We start from the raw sequence: 23,670 nt of genomic DNA, 5'->3' as shown, positions 1-23,670 counted from the left end.
AAAACATAAAACCTCAAAAAACTGTGGAACACACTATTTAAAAACATGCGCTCTGAGTCAAATGTCAACACAAAGCTGTCTTTTTATAAAGTCTGAGCTTTATAACGTTGCCAAAATATTTCTCCGTGGGTTTTAAAAGTTGAAGTAGAAACCACTGAAGAATGAAAAATATTCCTTGGAGGAAATTCTCAGTCATCAAATGGCCAGGTTCATATCACAGAGAAGTCACTGTCTGTGCACAAGGGCCCCTTGGGCAAGGCTGGTGGGCTGACACCCGGGAGGACAGGGAAAGATCACGCGCTCCAGCGGAGCCCCTTGGTCGTAACTGAGATGTCGTGCTGACGTTTGCCAAAGTTTGCAACTTCCCAGGCACCCACATTTCCTACTTTATGTACCCGTGTCCCAAATGCGTGGGCAGACCCCCCCCTCCACACACACACACACAGAGGGGCCACCCTCCGGTCTCAAGACACTGGGCCAGAAACTGAGAGGAGGAGCATGAAGACCACTGCTCAAAGTTACCATGGAAACGGTGCTCTTTCACGTGACCCATTTCCAAGCCCTTTAGGTTTGGGCTCTAACCTCCCACCACCGGTCCCATTACCTTCTGGACCCTCCTCTTCCTTCCCTGCTGACATGTCCCCTTTCTCAAGGATTGCGTTTTTAGCTCTTAGAAATGCCCAGTGAACAAAGCACTTGCCACTTGTTTAAAAGATTTTTTTTTTTTTGATGTGGGCCATTTTTAAAGTCTTTTCTTGAATTTGTTACAATATTGCTTCTGTTTTATGTTTTGGTTTTTTGGCCGTGAGCCATGTGGGATCCTAGTTCCCCAGCCAGAGATCGAACCCGCACCCCCTGCACTGGAAGGAGAAGCCTTAACCACTGGACCGCCAGGGAAGTCCCAGCACTTGCTGTTCTTGGGCCAATGTCTATGCATCTCTCAGATGTGATGCGATGGTTACTCCTCTGCTGTATTGCAGGCATTGTTAGCCCAGCGGAGGGAGATGTTGGCGTCAGGATTTCCACCGTCTCATCCTGAGGGCAATCTCCCAGTCTGATTTTGCAGGCTGATCCCAGAACTTAGGGAGCCAGGATAGGACTACTTTTTAGCAATTTGACAAAATAATTTTGTCTTTTGAATCCAGCATGAGATTGGGGGACTGTGATTTTTTTCTTTTATTTTTCTTGTATTTTAAAAAAGAATTAGACTATGTGGGTTGGAAATAAACAGCCACCCCCTACAACTAAAATTCACAGGTAGTTTGAGAAGCACCGAGTGAGCTAGGCCATCCTAGAGCTACAGTTAAGCATCCAGAGGCTGAAATGCCCAGGGAAGGGGTAGTTTTCAAGTTGTGTGATGTGTGGATGGAAGATAGCAAATGAGAGTGCTTGTAGAAGCCTGTGGAACGGTACCTGTGAGATCAGTGCCTGAGCTTGATGTGCCACCACAGCTCACTGGGAAAAGGGGCCTCTGGACAAGGCGTGGGCTGACACACTGTGCTTCGGGGGTGGGGGGGTGGGGGCCAGATCCACCCTGACTGCTCATCTGTCTAGAGGATTAGGTTCTGGTTATGGATGAGAGTTTCGCTACCCCCAGGCCCTCCCCTCAGCCTCTGGGGACAATAGGTCTTGGGCTGATCAGGAGTCAGGGCTACATACAGATGTAGTGACTGTTCAAGGGACAAAACCAAGGTACTTTCACAGGAGTTTGGTCCCTTTTTCTGTTCCCCTGGGCCGCCATTCTCATTAGCTTGGAGAGTATGAGTTGATTGTACCCATCTGTGCTCCTTCTGGATTCCTGGCTCAAACCCATTGCAGCCTCTTCCGAGCCAGTACGCTATATAGATATCCATCCCCTTTCAATAAATGCAATTAAATCTCTTTTTGGGAGGGGCTGCTAGGGGGAGTCCTGAAAACTTTACTACAGGAGTAACCATTTATCTAGGATTGAACATTCCATTACAAAGATGGCTGACAAAGAGCTATGGCTCTACTGATAAAAATTGCTAACTAACCCCGTTTTGGGCACCGTGCTGAGCCCTTTATGGTCCCTCTAATCTCACAACTCTCTTATCTCCCCTCATTCCACACATTTCAAAAATGAGGCTCAACTTTTCTCTTATACACTATCCCCTCCTCACAGAATACCGAGATAGAGCTCATTTGGGTTATGGGAATTTAACTGTAGGAGGAATTTCATTTAATGTCTCAGCTTACAAGGCATTTCTTCACTTTTCCAGGGATCATTTTGGATTTTGTCAGTCTCTTGAGCAGCTTGAGCCTGGCGGAAAGGCAGTCACCGGATGGTCACTGTCACAATGTTAATTTGTGGTTGCCTCAGAGAAATCTCAGGTTGCTAGGTTTTGGTGGTAATAACCTCTGTATCCTATGTTTTATTTTGTCTTTACCTTTCTTTCTTTTTTTTTTTTGGACTAGAGTTTTAACTACACAAACCTTGAGTGTCATAGGTCAAAACCCAAACCAAACCCAAGGCTCAGAGAGGTTAAGTAACTTGCTCAAGATCACACAGCCAGAGAATGTTGGAGCCAAATTCAAACCCAGGTTTGTCTCTCCAACCATATGCTTAACTGACACATTATTTAGAATTTATATTGATGTATATTATATATCTTACTGGAATTAGAAGTATTAAAATAAGATTCAAGCCATGTGTATTGAAAACCCCAAGGCTCCAAGGAGGCTACTGTTTATGCTGTGGTTAAGGGGTAAAATATGATTTCAAAGGCACTGAGGGTGGAGAGCAAGCTATAAACAGTACCACCTGCAAGGTTAGAGTTTTTATTTAGAAACATGCCCCTAAGTCAGGTGATACATTTATTGGTTACTCTGGGCACAGATCAAGCTGCATAAAATTTTACACCTCTCTCCCTACCTTTTTGTTAAAAAAAAGTAGTAGCTCATGGTTGGAAGACACAGCTTTCATAGAACGGTCAGGGGGGACCAGTTTACAGGGATGTCAGGCTTATTCTTCCTGGCTGGCTTATTTCTAAGATTCAGTTCTTGTTTTCTAATTGACCATATTGAAGAAAATGAAAAAAGACGCACACCAGTGTTACAAAACCTTGTATTAATCATTTCCCTTCACTTTCAATATAACGTTGATATGAAATATAGCCATGATTCTTAGTTACATGGGAGGAAATGAGTAATAAATACATTGTAGCAAGTTTAAACCACAAGGGTGTTTCACTGGTAACATTTGAAAACTGTACACTTGCAAAGAACAGCTTCTTCAAACATTAGTATATCTGTATATCAGTAAAGCTTTTACATGTAACAAACATGCTATTTCCATATATGACAAATTTAAAAAATATGCATTGCTTGGCAACATGAACTAGGCAAAAATAGTTCTTTGTTCACTAACTTTATACAGGAAAACAGGACGAAAGGCATGCATGTACAATAGGGATGCCTGCACGGGGCATGCAACAAAAGAAAGCTTTTTAAAAGTCAGCTTACATTAGGCATAAATACATGAGGGTTATATATTAATAAGGGAGGAAGTCTTCTGTTTGACATTATTAACATTCCTGTTTTCTTCCTATTCCTCCCAGAGGAATACACATTCACCTTTAAGTAAAGATAAAGGAATTACAAAAAAATAAAACTCACTTTGCAAACATCTCTGATGACTTGTAAAACAAAAAATCAACATTAGTGTTATCACAGCCCCATGTGCAAATTATCCTTCCCCAGGGCCTTCTTGTAACAGGCACACCTGAACGCCTTGGTTAGGCTGCTTCCCTGCACCCAAGCTGGGGCCACCTGCCCAAGACATCCCCAGAGGGCCACCGAGATGGGGGCTGCTTTCTCCTCCCCTCGCTGCCCTTCTGGTTGTGCGCCTATGCATTCAACCCAGCTCAGCCCCCAGCCCAGGCTCTCAGGGAGATCCCGGTTCCAGAGGGGGAACGTGCATCTACAAACCTTGCACTGGCAGTAGCTACAAGACGGGTAGAAGAACAGAAGACCCGGAGAAGGTGCCCATTCCGTAAAAGGCAGCCAACGACACCTCAAAAGAAAACCTTGTTTCCCTCAGTGTCTCTTCAAATGAATGGGAGAGGGGGCCCAGCTCTAGCTCCAATCCTGAGTACCAAAAAGGGACCGTCAATACACAGCATTGGAGAGCTTGGTGCAAATAGCCGCCCGCTTCAGGGCATCTATTTTGCTTGCTGGCCCTTGGTTTAAAAAGTGAAACTCAAAAAGCATGTGGAAAACAAAACAAAACATATCAGCAGCAATGTTTCATTTCTTGTACACAGTTCATGTGTGTCTTCCTACTGTTTCTGGTAAGAAACCACTATGAATAAAAAGCACCAATAAAACATCATACATGATAACAATATCGTAGAACACCACTGTCCCTGGGACAATGTAGAGATGTCAAATACACACTGCTTAAATCAGAACAAGGGGAGAAAAAAAACCCATGTAGTGAAATAGATTTTACTCTGAGATTTTTAATGTTTACTATTTACTTAATATAAAACAGTTGCATTTGGGGGTCAATGGGTAAATACAAAAAAAAGGCACTGCCGCTTTATTACTAAATATCTGACTTCACAGCCTTATATGCATGCAACTGTTTGATTTTTTTTTTTTATAAATAAAGTTCTTTTGCTTTAGGATTTTTAGATTGAGCTGTATACCTGCAGTCAACACAGGACTCAAAACAAGGTGGGGACAGGCTCCCAAAATTTATCAGAACACTCAACTTAAAAAAAAATTAAAACACTAAGAGCAAAACACAACTAAGTAGATAAATCTATACACAGTCAATGAAAAATAAGCTTTTCTTTTAAAAAAAGAATTATGTTGTTATTAATAACAGACTTTATCATGGTTACCAGCCATAGCAAGTTAATAAGTAACATATCCAAAATAATATCTCTAATAATCAGATAACCATTGTTTCTATATTCAGTGAAGGAATAAATAGAAATTCAGATTTGCAAATACTTTAAGGTCTTCTTCCTTTTAAAGGACTCATGCTAATGTGATTGTGTTCACAATCTGTTTTCTGAACAACCCGAGTGTTTATGGATATACGTGTTTTGCAGCAGATCTGAATGCTTTTTAATTTCTCCACAAGATGTGTTATACCATTGTTCTTTTTCTTCCATTAACGTTCTTAGCATCCAAAAAACACCTTCGCAAACCCTCTGGTCTTGCCTTTGGCCTTCAACATCTTTGACTTGTCCTTCCCGGCTCACACGATTGTCCATCCCAACACATTCCCCAAGTAACCCTAAGCTTGCTTAGAAAAGGGGAGCGGAGGATGAATGTTAATGGCACTTGGTTAAAAAATATCAACTAAAAAATGCTGCCTCTTTCTGCAAATGAATTTGCATCTTTAGAACATAGTCACCCATGGAGAGCCCCCCACCTTTTTAAAAAACGCAGTGCAGGATGTTGTGGATTCAAATGTTCTTTGCTTGCTAAAGGCTCTCTGTGGTTAAGATGGTCCCACATTTTAGACCTTAAGAAGACTTTGCAAGCTTCACAACATCCAAGGCTGTGCTGGGTGTACATTTTCAATCTTGAAGGTAGAAGAAAGCTGTTTGGATTTCATTAAGGCCTTTTAAATTGTATTTACTTCATTATTTAAAAAAAATAACCCCAAGCAAACGCAGTGATTTTCATGGTCTGATCTCTTTAATTTCGACTCTGACTTTGCTAAAAATCAAACCCAAAGAAATGGTACCAGACACCCATTCAATAACCAGGCCTCCTACCATCTCCCTGATCTCGCCTCTGGCTGAGCTGTCACACCATCACTTACACAACCCAATTTTCCAGCGCAGAGCACAGCTCCTCTTGGATTTCCTCTAATACCCTCCATTGCATTAAATTCCAAATGTAGCCTTTCTTGCCCTTAAGAAATAGAGCTATTACTTTTTGGTAGCGTAGTTTGTTAATCTCTCACCATGTAAGCAGTAGTTTTGTCTCCCTTCCATGCGGGTGGATAGATCAGCCGACAACACAGCAAATCCCTGACGTGCGTGATAGAATCATCATTTCCATCATGAAGTCGACCTTTCTCACATCTTCTTCCACTGCCCACCTGGGACGTCTCCCCGCAGCTCTCTCTGCCACTTGCTGACTGACCGTTTATACACTGTTGCCGGACCTTGCTCTTCTCTTCCTCTTCCTCAGCGGTGAGCGAGCCAAGGGGCTGAAGCCCCCAGGCTGGGGTTCCTGAGAGCAACCCCCCAAAAGCGGCCTTTTGAGCTTATTATCTGGGTATTAAGGCCTCTTGCTAGGGAAAAATATCCATCCTTGCCTTTTCTCCTCCAGTGAAACTTGTACCCACCTGTGTGTGTGTGTGTGTGTGTGTGTGTGTGTGTGTGTGTGTGTGTGTGGACGAGAACAGGAGTGATAGGATGACACCCCACGGTAGGGTGGGGAGAAAGAGGTTCTCCGGGTGAGAAGCAAATCCAGCGTAGAAAGGGCAGCAGGATTCCTTTAGACTCTCTAGGTGACTGCGCGCAATCCCATAACCGATCACATGGTGGCGCCCTTCCCAGTGCTCCGCCCACTCCAGCCACATCCTCAACTCCACCGACACACCTCTCCCACCCCCACAGGTGGGAGACACAACTCAGGCCTACGTGACCGCTCCGTCTTCCCGAGAAGCAGAGCTTGGCAGCCATTTAAAAAGACAACCCTGCTGCTATTATAAAAATAGAGGAAAAAAATGAATCCATAGCGACAAATCCTTTACAAAAACCATAGTATGAAGAAAAGTTCTATCCCAACTCTTTACACATTATGTACCCTTTAAAATTGTTATGTAAACAATACACAAATCAAAGTTTATCTGAAATTTTGTTGGAGGGAATTTCTCCCTTCCTGACCCCGTTGCCATGTGGACTTCTTCTGCGGCTGGATTTCAAGCAGGGGCCTCAGGGAATCCAATCAGGGGAGACATAAAAGAGCGAGCCGCCGTTGTGCTTTGGTCGCAGGCATCCGTGCCTTCCTCCTGGGGCCTGACTCTGAAGGCAGGCTTCTGAGAAGGCTCCCAAGGGCTGGGGCTTCTGCCTCCCTCCCAAGTCTCTCATCTCTTTCCAAGCGGTACCCTCTTTTTTTTTCCCCCTCACTTCCATCCAAGAAGCCACTTGCATTCCCTCCACCCGTTCCCAGTCCTATGTTTCCCTTAGAGATCCCTCCCCATGCCCCACACCAAGCCATCCCACGACAGAAACAAATGACAAAATAACCAGTCCCAGGTCTACTGATATGTTTACAAGGACGACCTACGCTCTCACAAAATCAAAATGGGAGAGGGACCAGGGGGAAAAAAAAGGCTGCAAAGTATCTGGAGGATTCTGTGCAACCCTGAAGATGGCTAACACTGGACCCGCAGCAGTCGATTTCACGGCCAGCGCGGTCACTCTCATCTTCAGCTCTAGATTGTGGAGGTCCGGTCAACCCCGTCTGGGAGAGAAAGGAGGACACAATGGGCACAGGTGAGCCAAGCAATTCCATTCATGCCCACCGATTCCAGCGTCATGCTCGTTGGACCTCCCAGTCTCTGAGGACAGATAAGGGTTAAATTCATCCATCCATCCATTCACTCATTCTTCACATACCCACCCACTCAACATAGCTATTTTTGCCAGGAGCCATACTGAGCCTGGAAACCAAGATGAAAAGACCTAATCCTCACACTTAGTCCAAGTATATATATATCCTAGACAGGACACAGACATGTAAACTGACAATGACATATGAGGGATGGTTGCTGTAATGGAGTAGGTACCAGGCACAGCAGGAACATGGGGCAAGGAGTGTTTAGGTTGCCCTTGGAAGTCAAGGATGGTTTCACAGAGGAAGAAAATGACTTTGTAGATGGTCTGGTAGGAGAAGAAAAGAGGAGGCAGGAGAGTATTAGGGTGAGGAGGGCATACAGCTCATGTACAGGCGTGATGCTGTTCATCAAATGGTGGGCCTGGGGGCGGGCTGGAGGTTTAGGATGAAGGACAGGAGGAGTGGCAGGAGATACGGCAGAGAGCCAGCTAGGTTTTGCAATACACATGCAGGTGGACCTGTCCAGCTCATGTCCCTTTCTTTGGGAGCATCTCCCTTTCCCCGTGAGTCCCTGCTGAAAGGCCGGGGATGAGTGGTGGTGACTGCGATCCCTGATCACAGCTGAGCAGACCAGGGGGATGCAGCTGACCCAAAGTGATCCAGATTCTCTGTCTCAAGAATCTGATCAGGGGCAGAGACACCAGGATGAGATTTTTTTTGGGCACCTGGAACTGACAGATCCAGTGGACATGCAAGAGTGCCGAGGCCACCCAGCATATGCCATGTCGGTGTTATGGAGAATCGGTGAAACCAGGCTATAGAGAAAGTGGGGGACATGCCTGTCAGAGAGGAGAGTCCATGAGTGAGCCAGACCACAGAAGGAGTCGATGCCTGCCCAACCCCTTTTCACACGGGACTGTGGGAGAGTCCCCAGAATCAGACCATAAGGGTCTTGTGTACTATTAACAGGAGCTTGGACATAGGTAATTGGGGATTTATAAGCGGTAGAGTAACCAGATTTGACTTCAGAATGGTTTCTCTGGCATGGCTGGTGGCAGGTGAACCAGTTAAGAGGTCCCTACAATGGTCCATGCTAGAGTTTCTCCAGTGAGCAGAGAGAGGCATGGATTAGTCACAGGAGGTAGAAATGACGATGTTCAGTGACCACTAAATGAGGGCCAGGATGGGATGCAGGATGCCCCCCTGGTTTCGCTGATGTCCACATGTCAGTAGATGTGTCTTGGTCTAAACCTCCGCATCACAAGGCCCGTCTAGCAGAGGTGCGTCTAGGTGCAGTGGGCAGAGCTCAGGTGTGAGAGGGGCGTGGCCGACTGTTCCAGGGAAAGCTGGGGGACCTAAGTGATACAGGGGAGTACTGAGCCCACTGCAGGGGTCTCCTGGCCGCCTCATGGGTGGTGCCAGGCTAGCATCTTGCCAGCAGGGACTTGGAGGAAAAATGTTTCTTTCATTCAGATTTTTAATGAGATCACTGTCGGTCCACATAAGAAAGAGCACCCTGTTTCTGAGTTTGCCCCTAAGGTAACATTTTGCAAAAGCATAGTATAGTATTACCACCAAGATAGTGACATTGATGTAATCTACCCATCTTACAGATTTTCCCAGTTTTACTTGTACTCATGTGTGTGTGTGTGTGTGTAAAGTTCTACATGATTTTTTGAGAGATTTTAAAGAAGGGAAGCAAATGGCCCCTGAGAGCATCTGTTGTTTCAGATTATCAATCCTAGAGGTCCCCAGATGTGAACAAATCACCTCTCCCTGCCTTCCACGCGTGTCAACCTTAGCCTCTTGAGTGGTGGCTCAGCAGTGGTAACTGGCTGTGGGAGAACAGTGAGTGTGTGTATGTGTGCACACACACGTGTGTGGGTGGGGTGAGGGTGCGGAGGCCACTCCCTCGTCTGTAGAAGCACAGTGCACACTCTTGCTGGGCCTCACTCGTCCATTCATTAATGTCAACCTTTCATAGTTGTTGAAGTAGGAGCTGAAAACAAGAAAATCTCAACTAACCCAGCCCCAAGTTGCATTTTCACAGAATTCTCACCCTATACCTCATCCTCCAAGGGTGATGGTCAGTGTTCACCTGCAGGGGAAATGACCAGTGGATTAAGTCCAGACTCACCATTTACAGTTGTGCGGGTCGTGCACTGCAGAACTCAAAGGGGCACCATTCACACGCGCCCATCATAGGTTTTATCATTATTGTGGCAAATTTCAAATGAAAGGCAGAATAATGTCTTGAGAAAGTGGAGCCTTTTCCCGATTTGCACTTATATCGGCTATAAGTGGAGCCTTAAGTCCCAAGAAGTGAGGAGAGAAGGTGAGGAGGAATGACAACGGGATCAGGTGAAGCACAAACCCCAGAACATCCGAGGATGGACCGTGCATTCCTCTTTATGGTTTGATTCACTATGGACGCCATTCTGCCGGGCGGAGCCTCGCAGACTCATTCTGCTGGTACTGAGACTCCCTGAACACCTGGGGCCACCAGTCTCCTAGGAGCAAGCCCAGCGGAGCCAGATGAAAGCCTTAAATAAAGACTCACACACCAAGATGGCAGAGGCAACCCACCCCCTGGGCTTCCTCACCGGTTCTGTCGGAGGGGCCTGGGGAGAGAAGAGGAGAGATGGATAGGGAAGGCTAGGGAAAAGTAGCTGAGACCAACACCGAGAGGGCAGCAGTTACTGGAGGAGACTGAAAGAGCAGAGATGCCAGCACAAAAGGATGGGCCCCAAGGCTTGGGGCCCCGGGGCGCAGCCCCATTAGAATGGCCATCCTGGGATGTGGTGTCCTAGGAACTTGGACACCTCTCCCCCTCTTTTCTTGAGATGCAAGCAGAGGAACATCTTTTTATTTTTTTAATTTTTTTTCTTAATTAATTAATTTATTTATTTAGGGCTGTGTTGGGTCTTCATTTCTGCGCGAGGGCTTTCTCTAGTTGTGGCAAGCGGGGGCCACTCTTCATCGCGGTACGCGGGCCTCTCACTATCGCGGCCTCTCTTGTTGCGGAGCACAGGCTCCAGACGCGCAGGCTCAGTAGTTGTGGCTCACGGGCCTAGTTGCTCCGCGGCATGTGGGATCCTCCCAGACCAGGGCTCGAACCCATGTCCCCTGCATTAGCAGGCAGATTCTCAACCACTGCGCCACCAGGAAGCCCCGGAACATCTTTTACTGCCCTGCTTTCCTCTCCCTAATCATTCGTCCTCGTGTAAGATAACTTCACTCACTGGCAGAAATTCTGTTCCCAGCAAAGTCATCTCCGTTGGCACCTGGCAGGGGTCGGCCAGCAGAAAGGTGCCGTCACAGTGGGAGGGCACACCGCTGCCACCGCACCCAACTGGGCCACCCTGAACCTAATTTGCATTCCCTGCTCAGGAAGCTGCTTATGAGGCTTCCCACCAGAGAGGATTATTGAAAAAAAAAAAAACACAGCAATAAAAAGACTTAGGAGATTAACAAGATGAAAACATTAGCAAGCAAAAAAAAAAAAAAAAACAGTTCACAGATGTTTCCTGTAAAAATAGAAGACCAGGCTAAAAATGAAGTCTTTCAATGAAGACCTCCCTTTAATAAAGAGCATTTGGCATTACTGCTATTAATGATGCTATGTTAGTACTTAGTAGATTGATAACAGCTCCCAACACACCAGTTACCTGAGATCTGTCAAGCCCGGGGGGAGGTCAGTCCTCCTGGGTGACTCTCACAGGCAATGCAGGACTCAGTGGAGTCACCCTGCAACCCAGCGCCTGTCAGGTGTCAGGTGGGAGGGCACCTGGGCTGCCTACAGGGGGCTGAGCTTGGCCTGAAGGCTCAGGTCCGGAGGTCTTCCGTTTAGGACAAAATTGAGATATAATTTGCACACCACAAATTTCACTCTTTTAAACTGTACAATTTGGTGGTTTTGAGCATAGAATACAAGGTTGCACAGCCATCACCACCATCTAACTCCAGAATATACTGTCACCCCCAAAAGAAATCTGGTGCCCATTAGCAGCCACTCTCCATTCCCACCTCCCTCCAAACCCTGGCAGCCACTCATCTGCCTTCTGTCTCTGTAGGTTTGTCTATTCCGGACACGTCACATTAAGGGAATCATACACGGTGTGGCGTTTTGTGTCTGGCTTTTTCACCCATTAGCATAATGCTTTCACAGATCAGCCAAGTAACAGTACTTCATTCCTTTCCAAGGCTGAATGACATTCCACTGTGTGGCTATAGTGCATCTCGTCCATCCACATTCATCTGCTGATGGACCTTTGGGTTGTTTCCCATTACACCTCAGGGGCCGTCAGGGTGCTGACCCAATCTCCTCGGTTACCTGGAGAAGGGGAGCTGGTGGCACCACACGCGGAGGTACCAGGAGTGAACCAGTGGTGCTGCAAAGCTCCTAAGATCTGAACTGAATGGCCAAGGGAGAGAGAGTGGTGCTTGCAAATGGGGTTCCCCGGAACCCCAGCGGGGGGTCACGGAGGGAGCTGTGCACCCCACCGTCTGTCTGCTCAGAAGCCCTGGGAGGCCTTCAGCTAGCTCCCTTCTGGTATTGAGTGGAGGCTTTCTCCAGGCTATGGAGAACCTTGCATGGGTGAGGTCAGGTGGGTGCAGCCCCGGCCTGTACTCTGCTTCACACAGAGCATTTACCTTTGTCCTATTTGGTTTCAGGATAAGACTGTGTTTGTAGAGATTGAAAATCTAAACACCCCTGGTCAGGAGGACAAAGCTCTCTGGAGCAGTGGCTTATGACAGCCTGTCTTTTTGCTGCTCCTGGGCTAGCACAAATTGTGCCTCTCCGTGTACCCGTCTCTGGCTCTGCGGTGGGTGAGCACGTCCAGACCGGACAGGGCTGTCGGGAAGGGTCACAGGAGGCCTGTCTCAATCTCCATGACTCACAGCCTCCCTGGAGGTTGGCAGGAAGGGGCGGATGTCTCTTCTCTAGTCTGCCAAACATCCCCAGGGCTGGCAGTGAGTCCAGGCCAGAGGAAGGCACCCGTTTAGTACCAGGAGGGCACTGAAGGCCTCCCAGGGCTGTTGTGACAATGCAGGGCTGCAGACCAAACACACAGTGGGACGACCCAGCTGCTTCTGGGAGCTCCTCCAGGGGCTGCAGCCCTGCACACCACTGGCGCATCCAACTAGACCGTCCCTGTCACACTGCGAAGGACGCCTCGGACGGCTTGGGGCTCTGGGCGTCGTGGAAGCCATTGGAACAGCGAGATATAAAAACAAGGAGGGATTTTGGTTTCAGAAATTCTATTTTTAGAGCAAGTTGGGATACGCTTGGACCGGACTGGGGGATCTAGTGCCGAGAAGGAAGGAATCCAGTGCTGTGGGGGAATGTTTCCACTAAAAGCCACGTCTTGTGTTCCTGGCTCCTCCAGTGCCCGCATTGGGCTAGGACAGCTGCGGGGCTGGGACTCCAGTGTGCCCTGGGAGGTGGAGCCCCTGGGGAAAGAGGGCAGCCTTGGTCTCCGGGGCCCCGAGGCACCTCCCAGAGGAGGAGGAGCAGGGCGCTGGCGGCCACTGTGTATCGCGAGGCTTGACGAGGGTCCGACACCACCCTGCAGCCGCTCTCCCTCTCCCTCGCTGTCCCCTGCCTCCTCGGCCTGTGCCCTTCCCTCTCTCCCGAGCTGTGGAGGATGGCACGTGGCTGGGGGTTCTCGCAGGGGTGCAGTGCCGTGCGGGGGGGGGGGGTGCACTCACCTCCCAGGGCGTGCTCGGTCATACTGAGGCACAAGGACTCCAGCCTGTTGTTGATGTCAGGTTCAGTCACGGGAAGCTGGAATTCTGCAAGGGACAAAGGGTTCCGTTGGTGACAGGGACTCTGAGAGCAAGGAGGAAGTAGGCATGGTGTCGCTGGCTCCACCTGCCAGGGTGAGGGTTTGGAGTGCCTCCCTGGGAGGACTCGGGGGGCGGGAGAGACCAGCAGGGCCGGCGTGGAGGGTGAGCTGGACTCAGGTTCAACCAACCTCTGAGTCTGTTAGACACACTGAGTCCATTGCAGCTGGAAAAAAACTGGTGACTAAAAATAGCTGTCATGGTCACAGTCTGCCAGGCCTCTGCTCAGACCCCTCCAGCGGCTTCCCATCGGAGTAAAAGCCAACCCCTTGCCATGGCCTGCAAGGCCCCGAAGACCTGGCCTCTTGTTACCTCTCTGCCCTCGTACAGCAACCCCTTCCTTCACTCCCTACCAGGCCCTTTTCTACCCCAGGGCCTTTGCACTGCTGTTCCCTCTGCCCAGAATGCTGGTCCCTGGACATTTCCATGGCTCACTCTCTGCCTGCTCTCACGTCTCTGGCTCTACTGTCTCCTTGGAAAGGACTTTCTGTTCATTGTATGTGAACAGAATTTTTCCACCCCATCCCTTTTCTCTGCTTTATTTTTCTTCATAGCCATCACCAACATCTGACATGTGTGCATTTGTCACCTCCTCCCAGTTGAACGTTTGCTTCATTGGAGCAGGACTTGGCTTTGCTCCCTGTGCCTAGAACTGGGGCCTGGTGCATTTCTGCTTCATTGCAAGGAGCAGGAAAGGGAAACCACAGCCTGTCAAGAGCCTCTTCTGAGTCCAAGACCCTGCTGGGTGTCCAGTTCTCAAGTGGGGCTCCCAGAGGCTAAGTGACTTGTCAAGGCTAGCCAGCTGACACGGAGCTGGGACAGGAACCCACATGGGTCTCACCCCAGAGCTGGTGCTCCACTGCACACTGCATGCCTGCCATGCCTGTCAACACTCTTAAACTCCAAGCACTGAGAAGCAAGGGCTGAGACGTCTGCTCTGCGGGTTCCCGCTACCCAGGACAATACTGTGCATTCTAACCACAAAGCCCCCTCTACCATGTGGACCCTCCCTATCTCTCCAGGCTCTGAGCCCTCCTCCTCCAAGGGGGAGGCACCCCTGAGCCTCCTCTGTCGTGCTAGGGCTCACCATCAGCACCTCCCCCATCCTCCCCATCCTGTGGAACTCTTGCACATCCTTAACTAGTTTGGAAGTGCCTTGCAGACAGCGACGATGCTCTCAGATTTCTCTGACCCTCCCATGATACCCAGCCATGGCCTTCTGCACCCCTCATACCTGTCTATGGAGTGATGAAAAAGATGGAACTAGAAGGAAACTGACAGCTATTGTGAAACTCGGACAGAAGTGTGAAATCCTATGGGGGAGGGCAGAAAAAAATCAGCAGTGGGATATGTTCTGAGTGCCTGGGGAGTCTCAGCGTTGCCACTGCCTTCCTGTGACACCCTGGGAAGCTGTTCCCTTCGTTGGGCCTTAGCTCTTCTCTCTGTAAAGTGGGGAAAGGATCCTGCGGCCCAAACTGCAGGCCATTTCCTGGCTCCCTCACATCTCCACTAGGGGGCGCTTGGGGCCAGAGCGGGGAGGGAATGAAAAATGAGGTTGATGGTTTGGTGGGAGAGGAAGTTGAAACCAATGGCTAAACCAAAGTATTTGTTTTCCTCGAGGAGCTATACATTTCAGCCTTCCCTGCAATCTGTGTTCCCCATTACCAGCTAATTCAGAGGCAGATGTCGTTTCCGTTATTTAAAATTCTCAAAGAGAAGGTTGGCAAAATGGATCGATATGAACACTGGGGAGAAGATAAGGTTCTTTCTGACACCGGTTCCAGCATCGATGGGTCTGAAAGACAACTGTGCCAGTTCATGAGCAGACAGAGGACGACTGGGCTTCTAGGGAAGCTGGTTTCCCCACACCCCTATCCACCACTGCTCTGAGTAGGGTCGGGCAATTAGACAACCCAGAGGGAAGAGTATTTTAGTATTTTCATCCATTCATGTGAAAATCATATGCATGCAAAAATTAGCAGCCTTCAGGGTGTGAAATCTATAAAATAGAAACACAATTTTATATATAGCCAGTTAGCAAATAAAAAAAAAAAAAACCCCAGCAGTTACAGCCATCCATATGCTCATTGTAAAATTTAGTTTACTCTCTAGCACTCCCCTTTAAACAAACACTGTGGAGAGATTTGGATAAATAAAGATGCTCGACATTTGGAGAGAAGTGTTTCAGCTGCAGGATTTCTTGCCAACACGCAGCAAAATGGCATTTTCCAAGCCTGGGATTGCGTGTTCCAAAAAAAGGGGGGCTGAGAAATGTGGGGCTCTCTGCTCCAGAATCTCCAAACCCTAGTGGCTGCTCTTTTAGGTTGAAAGTCGGCATGCTTGCTTTTTATCCTCCAGCTCTTCCCTCTGTTGCACGGGAGAGTCGTGACTCCCAGCCACTCTCAGAGCAGCTTTGAAAAATCCTAAGTCTTGGGAGAAGCCCGTATGTTCACACTCTAGAGTTTCCTAATAGTGTGACTTTTTAATTGTGTATTTGATAAAAACAGATCCGTGGCATCTCCCTGCACACATGAGACAGAGGGAGACCAGACGGGTGAAGAGAAGCTTTCCATCTCGGCTGGAAGCCCTCAGCCACGGGTGGCTTGGTGGGCAGAGCTCTCCATGCCCCGACTAAGCGTGTGGGCAGCTCCTGCCCACAGGTCCACTTGGACCACAGGCCTACTCTTGTCCTTGCTCCTGCTCAGCCTGGGGGCTCATCGCGTTTATCCTGGGCCCCCAGCTGTAACGGACCAGGCAGGTGTAGTTTCGAGTCTTCGGGAGGGCAAAAAGGATAGACTCTGAGCCTTCTGTCCTGTGGCCTGAGCAGGCCTGTTGCCTTAGCTCGGATGGCATCTCTGAGTACGAGGGATTCTTCCCCTCCCCATCAGACCCTTCCAGTATTTAGGATGTATTTGAGGATCTCCAGTTCTAGGATGCCCAAAGTCTAGGCTGACGTGGGACTTTCAAATCGTGCCTTTTCAGAAGTCCCACAAGAACAAGGACTGCCGTTCAGGCCCAGGGTCAAGAGGATTCTGGAAGGAAGCAGCGCCCATCCCTAATGAGGTGTTGCTGCAGGGTCCACCTGGGGGACCCCCACGTGGCTTTTCCTTGGCCGAAGCAGCCATTGCAGCTGAGTCTCATGGCTGTGGCACCTGAAGTGTCCTTCTGCTGCTCTCTCCAAGTCCCTGAGGCTGAGGTAGAGAGGCCAATGTTCTTAGGACCTTAGAATAAGAAAGAAGTTGGGGCATTCTAGGAAAAACCTTGGGAATCCCACTTTGCCAATGACAGCTGAGGCCACTCTGCTGAGTAAACCAGGAGGGCTTTGAGTCTGGTTGAGTGAGAAGTGGGTGGCTGGAAGGCGAGAAATGAGGAAAGTCAGGCTCTTGAGGAAGGGGCAGGGAATGCAGGAGTGGGAGCTACACAACTGTGATGAGGGGAGGAAGGAAGATAAAGGGAAGGCGGGAACCAAGAGGAAAGGGGGAGAATGGTGTCAAAAGGAAAAGGGATCAGTGCGGGCAGGGAAATGGGCCGATGCGGCCGTGCAGAGCTGGTAGTGGTGGGCAGGCGGCAGGGAACACAGGTACGCAGTTGCTCCCTGAATCTGCTGTGGGGAATGGAGCTCTTCTCTGGGGACCTCACTCCTAGATCTGCAGAACTAAGTGCTGCGGAAATCCTATGGGACCCACATTTTCACAAAAAATGATGAGGAGGGCTTCCCTGGTGGCGCAGTGGCTGAGAGTCCATCTGCTGATGCAGGGGACACGGGTTCGTGCCCCGGTCCGGGAAAATCCCACATGCCGCGGAGAGGCTGGGCCCGTGAGCCATGGCCGCTGAGCCTGCGCGTCCGGAGCCTGTGCTCCGCAACGGGAGAGGCCACAACAGTGAGAGGCCCGCGTACCGCAAAAAAAAAAAAAAAAAAAAAAAAAAAATGATGAGGAGACTATGGTACATGACACTATTGTACCATCTTGCCCCAAGTCGGTCTCTCTGAATTTGGCTCTCAGAAGCAGGGGGGCACAGACCCAGCTGGGCTCTTGGCTGTGATAGAACTGATTCATTTGCCAACCTCCCTGCCCATTCTCTGTCCGTCCTGAGCAGGGCTGTTTGCCTTGGATTACTAGAAGGAGGGAGCAAATGTTGATCAGGTACTCTAAGTGGGTCCCTGTTCTGGCCTCTGCTTCTGCGGGGCAGCCCCTTCCATCCCCTCAGTGGAGCCAGTGCACTGACGGCACTCCCCCTCTCCCCTCTCTTCCTAAAGGCAGTTCTCTGGAAGGAGTCTGAAACTCACTCACACTAAGGAGAAGGGAATGATAACAGCTTCGTGCCCTACGCTCCCAGGTGTTCTAATGATGGAAGGATTCCAGTCATGAGCCGCTGCATAGGGGAGGTTTGCGATGCAGAACAGATATGTCACATCATGAAATGCTGCCAGGTAAGGCACTGCTTTACCCATCTCACATCTGGGTGGTCCAGCACCAAAGGTAGTTTGCACATGGTTTTGTGCAAGGGAAGGATGAGGTCCCCTGTGAGGCTGCCCTGTCTACCTTTCTCCATGCTTTTCCTTTGAAGTCAGCTGCTGGCCCCCTCTGCCCTTTCCTGTCGGGCCCTCTAGGTGGCGGGGAGCCTCCGTGGCCTCCTAGTGTCACGCCAGGGCTGCTCTGAGATCCTCTCTGATCCCAAGGGTGGAGGAGCCCGGGTCAGCAGGGTCTGCTTCCAAGATAAGGTGTCATTCTGCGAGCAGTTTCCAAACTAATTTTCCAGTTGGGAAAACACCCTACCTCTCAGAGAAACATGATCCCTCTCGCCAGGCACCACCCTGATTTTGAGCTCATCACCCCTTGGTGATGGTATCAGACCCTGTCCTCCTCTCTCTGGGAGGACCAGCTTCATGTTTCTTACTCATCCCACAGGCCAGCAAGAGGCAACAATCACCGATGGCTCTCCTGGCTTGTCCTGGGAAACATCTCAAATCTGTCCACATGGGAATGAAGTGAAGAACCACCCCTCCTGCCCTGGCCTCCAAGGGACCCACGGATTCTGTAGGTCCAGGAAAGAAAGAAGTGTCTCGCAAATTCAAGCAAGGTGACTGATGAATTGATATACAACTTGGAGGCTGGTTCTAGCCCCCAGGCTTTTCTTTATTCTTCGGAGACATTCCATCATCTTGATGGGATTATTTTAAGTTTATAGAATCCAAACTTCCTTAGAATGTATTGTAGTCTTCAAGATTTGCTCAGATGGGTCAAAATGGGTGCTTTGAAGACATCTAATGGCCAGGAGGAAACCACTATGTTGGAATGTAGCACAGTTTTCTGAGTATTTAATTTTGGGTTGGTCGCACATCTCTATTCCATTTTGCCTTCAAAATTACTACTGCTTGTGTATAGATGAAAGCCACTTTCTGCCTTCCTGATTTCTGCCTACCTGACGTGATGCTTATGGTCTGGTCCCAGCCCCTGGCCCTCAGGCCCTAGATGCAAAGGCTGAGGAGGAACTTTCTGCAGCCTGCTTTCCCTTTAGCCAGGGATCCTGGGTCACAGCTGTGCCCTGCCTTGCCCTTCATGGCCATGTCTCAGGAATAGCCACCCCACATGGGCCAAGGGTGCTGGGCAGGACTTAGGAGTGGCTTCTGCTGAGCCCTAACCAGGGTATTTGCAATCAGGAAATATGGAGCAGTCCTGTCCCCGTGCTGTGGTTACTAGAAATGCCGTGCCTCATCAGGGCCTTGCTGGAAGTGGGTTTGTCATGCTCGGGTGAGAGGTTAATTAAAACAACAACAATAACCCAAGGGTTCTAGAGTTCTAAGTCCAGTATGTGAAGAACATTATTGAGAGACCTGCAGATAACTACCAGGAAAACTGAAAACAGTTGGAAGTGCTGCTTCTGGAGATGGGACTATGGGCTGGGAGGGGAGGGCAGGGGGAGTCATTTTCTCTTACAAGCTGTTTGGTATTATTTGATTCTTTAACTATGGGAACAAGAGGCTTCATGGGAAGAGGGTGGAAACAATCTTAGGGTCATAGCTGACCTGAGCATAAGCCACTGTTCAGCATTGCTGTATAACAGCAGAGGGGAAACATAGTGCAGATGGAAGATTCATATCAACAGACCCAAATGGTTCTTCTCCCAGGGAGGACCCAGCTCTTCCTGGTGGGCCTGGTCTGCCCAATTAAGATGGGGGACAAAGAGGATGACTGAGGACTTGGAAGAGAGCTGCAGGGAGGAAAAAAGAGGTAGGAAAGAATGGAGAAGTCTACAAGTATGTGAGGATTGGAAGAGAGTGGTTGGCTAAGCGAGGGCTCCCGTGAGGTTGCCCGGTGGCTGGGCTGCAGTCCTGGGGCTGAGGTCAGGGTGAACTATTCATTTAAGGTGAAAGGTCTCGTGCCCAGTATGTCTTCAAATCTTGTCCAGATTCTCTTTTTACTGGGAATGGATTATACATAATTCTACATGCAAACAGAGGCTGGGACTAAATGACCCAGGGAGAAGGCCTTCACACCCCCCAAATTTTATCAAGTATTTCTTCCTGGGAAGAAAAATAGCAAGTATCAAAATGAAGAAAAGGAGCTTTAAAACAAAAATGAACAAATAGGTATAGAGTCCTAGAAGTCAAGAAGCAACTTTTTTTTTTTTTTTTTTTTTTCAGTACGCAGGCCTCTCACTGTTGTGGCTTCTCCCGTTGTGGAGCACAGGCTCCGGACGTGCAGGCTCAGCGGCCATGGCTCACGGGCCCAGCCGCTCCGTGGCACGCGGGATCTTCCCGGACCGGGGCACGAACCCGCGTCCCCGGCATCGGCAGGCAGACTCTCAACCACTGCGCCACCAGGGAAGCCCGTCAAGAAGCAACTTTAAACCAGCCTCTGGACTATGTGGACGTCCCGTCCTTTCCTGACATACCTTATGCCCTGGTGGCTCCCTGCTATCAGCCCCCGCCCTTCTCCTCGGTGGCCTCTCCTCCTCCAGCCTGCCTTCCCTTCACTCCTCCATGCTTAGCCCTGTCTGACGCCCCTGCTCCAAGTCTTTTATCGATTCCCCACTGAGAGCAGCTGAAGTCTGAGCTCCTCGGCCTTGGATTCAGGGCCCCACCTTTGGCTGCAGTCTTTCCAGCTTCCTCGGTCTACTTGCTGCTACTTCAGCCTGACCCCTCTGCCGAGCCGCCGTGGGACTCGCTGTGGGACTTGATACCCTTGCAGTCTTGCTCTCTTAGCTCCTTCTGCTTGAACTCCACCCTCCTCTTTCCATCCCTTCACCCTCTGCTCCCTGAAGCTCACCTATGGCTCTAAGAAGCTTCCTTGCCCACCCAGGCCACAGTGACATTTCCCCTCAAACTCCTATAAGACATGGTACAGAGCACGTCTACCCAGGGTGAGGACCTTCCTCTAGGTGCAACCCATGTAGTAATTGCTTGCGGGGCTTTGCATTACTCATGGAGTCTAAGAGGTCACCGTCTGCACAGAAAAACGTGCAGGCATCTGTTGGCTGTATGTAATTCTGGCTACTCTGTTTGAGGAGGCGTGGTCAAAGGTGAAATTGACATGAGGTGCACCAAGCTGCTCTTTAACCAAGTAAAGGGAAGATGGCTGGATCAGCGGTCACGTGTGCAAGGAACTCCCAAACCAGGGAGAGGTGTCTCAGCATCAGCACTGTCAAGTTTTCTTCCTCTGTCTCACTATCTACACATTCCCCCACGTATATACCAACGACACACACGCAACCCATGAAACGCCTCCCAACTCCCCCCTGAAAACTCCCCAGTAATATCTCTGGGTGCATCAATCTAGAAATATAACTAGGATCAAAAACACCCCCAACAGATCGCAACCAACTCGAGCTCCGTGTGCTGGCTCCCAGCCAACCAGCCGCTATTCACACTGGCAAGGCACCGTTTAAAAAAGGAAAGGCTTCTATAAGCTCAAAAGAATGCACGGTGACAGTTGAGGCTAAGCACTTTCTGCCTGGGTTCACTGGGGCATCTATTTTGGCGACCTGGCCTCCCCGAGAGGAGAGCGAGGGATGGAGGGCCGGGTCCTACCTGGCTGCTGGAACATCAGCATATTCTGTGGCGAAGTGTGCACAGGCAGCGAGCGGGTCCTTTGGACTGAGCTGTGGGTGCGGCTTGGCATGCTATTGCTGCCCCCGGGGTTGGCGAACCAGAGGTTCTAGGGAGAAACACGAAAGCAGAACCCGTTAGTCCGGACACCTGGGGGGGGGCCCCAGCCAGAATCCAGGAGGCAAGTACCCTGGGAGGACTCTCTGCTAACTTCTGGGAAAGGGCTTATAGGCCAGCGCAATCCATCTGCTTACTTAGAGAGAGGGGCTTTTGATTCCGTTCAATCCCCCCCTTCCCCCCCGGTGAAACGTCCTCAGCCCCAGCCTCCTCTCTAAGCCTCAGCTTAATCTGGACACCAATCTCCCTTGCTAGCTCCAAAACTCTTTTTATCCCTTCTGTTGCCTTTGCTTTTCCTATCACTTTTCTAGGAAATGGGGGGAGTTCTATAAATGTCTGCAACGAAGAGCACAAACTATTTCAGGGCTCTCATTTGATTTTCTCTGCGAGAGTCTTACAATTTACTACAAAGCAAGGAGGAGAAAAAAGAACCTCTCAGCTGGCAAAGAGCTGGCACAACTCAGCTTGTGTGTTTATTATTACGCGGGTGTCCTAGCAGTGATTTCCTCTTGGACCCATCTGGGGGCTTCCCACAATGGTCAGAGAGTGGGACTTTTTCCTACCCTGTGCTGCTTCCCTGGGGGGAGTGAATCCTGCCTGTCTTGCCAGGAACTGTTTCCTGTTTTTAAATCAAGCTCTCATCCCTTAGTTTCTCGTGACAACCCAGAACCTCAGACTCACTTGGTGTCCCTCTAACCCCAGCCCCGACCTGCAGAGTCCCCACAAAGCAGGGGCTACACAGGTGGGAGGTGCTGGGTGGGAGGGTGGGAGTACTGGGACGAGGACCCAGGGGACAGAGGTTGTGGCTCTATATCCCACGGCGAGAATCTCTGGGCAGCCTGGCCTTGACTGCCTGAGAATGTTTCAATTCTCCCTCTGACAGCCTTTCTCAGGCTCCTTCCTGTGGGTTCTCCACCACAGCTGGGACCATGACAAAGGAGCTATTTGCCTCAGATAAAAAGGCTAAGAAAGCCCTTAGATGCTCTGGAAGCCAAATTTGGAAGGCAGTGGTATCTGCTGGGGCAGGTCAAGGATCAAGGCAAAGAAGAAACAGGTCTTGCATTTCTTCCTAAAGGCCCCCCGTGTGCAGGGCCCCCAAGGTTAAGGCGGTCATGGGGCAGCCTAAACAAATCCCCACGAACCCAGTTGCTGCTGTGGCCTCGCTTTGTCTTCCCGAGAAACAGTGCAAACGACCTCTGAGCCACAGGGACAACTGTCCTCAGTCTAGCCCCCCTGGGCCTCTCCTCTCGCCTTGGGGTTGCCTGGGGGGACGTCCGGAGCCTCAAGCCCTGAGCTGGGCCTGCCCACCCTCCTCCCCGGGGCCGAGCAGACCTGTCTTCCTTGTTTCATGATGGTGGGGTTGGCTGCGGTGTTGCGCTGGGTGGAGCTGACGAATCCGCTGGTGCCCAGGAGGCCAAGGCGGGCGGAAGGGACGTTCCGGGAGGGGATCTGGTACTGGCGTGGGTTCCGTCTGCCCATGCCGCCGCCCACAGAGCCAGCCGTCGGGAGGGAGTTGGACTGCCCGAAGCCGCGGCTGTGAGAGCCAAGAGGAAAGAACAGGGGCCGTCAGTCACCCTCAGCCCTTCCCAACCCCCGGGCTGCCAGCAGGATGCCTCCTTGGGGTCTGCTCACATGTTGACCATTATGAGGTCTACGGGGGTCAGGGTTCTATGACTAAATGACAGCTAACATCTGAGAGCTAACATCACGTGCACCGCCCTGGGACTTTGATGTTGATTCTTCAATCCTCACGACAATCCTATGAAGTAGGCACTCTACCTCCATTTACAGCTGGAGAAGTAAAACAGAGAGCTTAATCATTTCTCAAAGGTCACACAGCCATTGGCGGGCAGTGCAGGAATACGAGCCCAGAAGGTTAACCCGTGTGCTCTACAGCCTTCTTCCACCGTGTCACGGGCCTTGAGCACTCGCGTTCCCGTCAAGAGGCCACACAGTAAGAAAGCGGCAGAGCCAGGATCTGTGCCCCTTCCTTCAGACCACAGTCCGGTTCTGATGTCTGTCTGTCCAGCAGACTTGGAAGGAGTGGCCTCTGAGCCCCACTAGGACGTAAGCTCCATGAGAAAAAGGATGGTGTCTGTCCTTAT

The 23,670-nt window shown here is 50.0% G+C and overlaps 1 protein-coding gene across 5 annotated transcripts in view; it reads right to left on the bottom strand.

Annotated features, from left to right (window-relative positions):
• Positions 1 to 3,071: 3,071 nt before the first annotated feature.
• Positions 3,072 to 23,670, bottom strand: part of SAMD4A (sterile alpha motif domain containing 4A) — a 239,191-nt gene continuing 218,592 nt past the window's right edge. For 3 of the 5 annotated variants that reach the window (XM_081228850.1, XM_081228853.1, XM_081228851.1), the window contains 4 exons: positions 22,898 to 23,099; positions 21,431 to 21,557; positions 13,264 to 13,347; positions 7,467 to 13,005 (listed from right to left, as the gene is read on the bottom strand). In XM_081228850.1, coding sequence (XP_081084976.1) covers positions 12,860 to 13,005; positions 13,264 to 13,347; positions 21,431 to 21,557; positions 22,898 to 23,099 — 559 coding nt within the window. In that variant the 3' untranslated portion in view covers positions 7,467 to 12,859. The other 2 variants (XM_081228852.1, XM_081228854.1) reach the window with 1 other exon arrangement.

This window comes from Mesoplodon bidens (assembly GCF_964165515.1).
Source record: "Mesoplodon bidens genome assembly, chromosome: 3".
Classification (NCBI taxonomy): Eukaryota; Metazoa; Chordata; class Mammalia; order Artiodactyla; family Ziphiidae; genus Mesoplodon; species Mesoplodon bidens.
The sequence above is the reverse complement of the archived record's forward strand: the minus strand, read 5'-3'. Positions and strand labels throughout refer to the sequence as shown.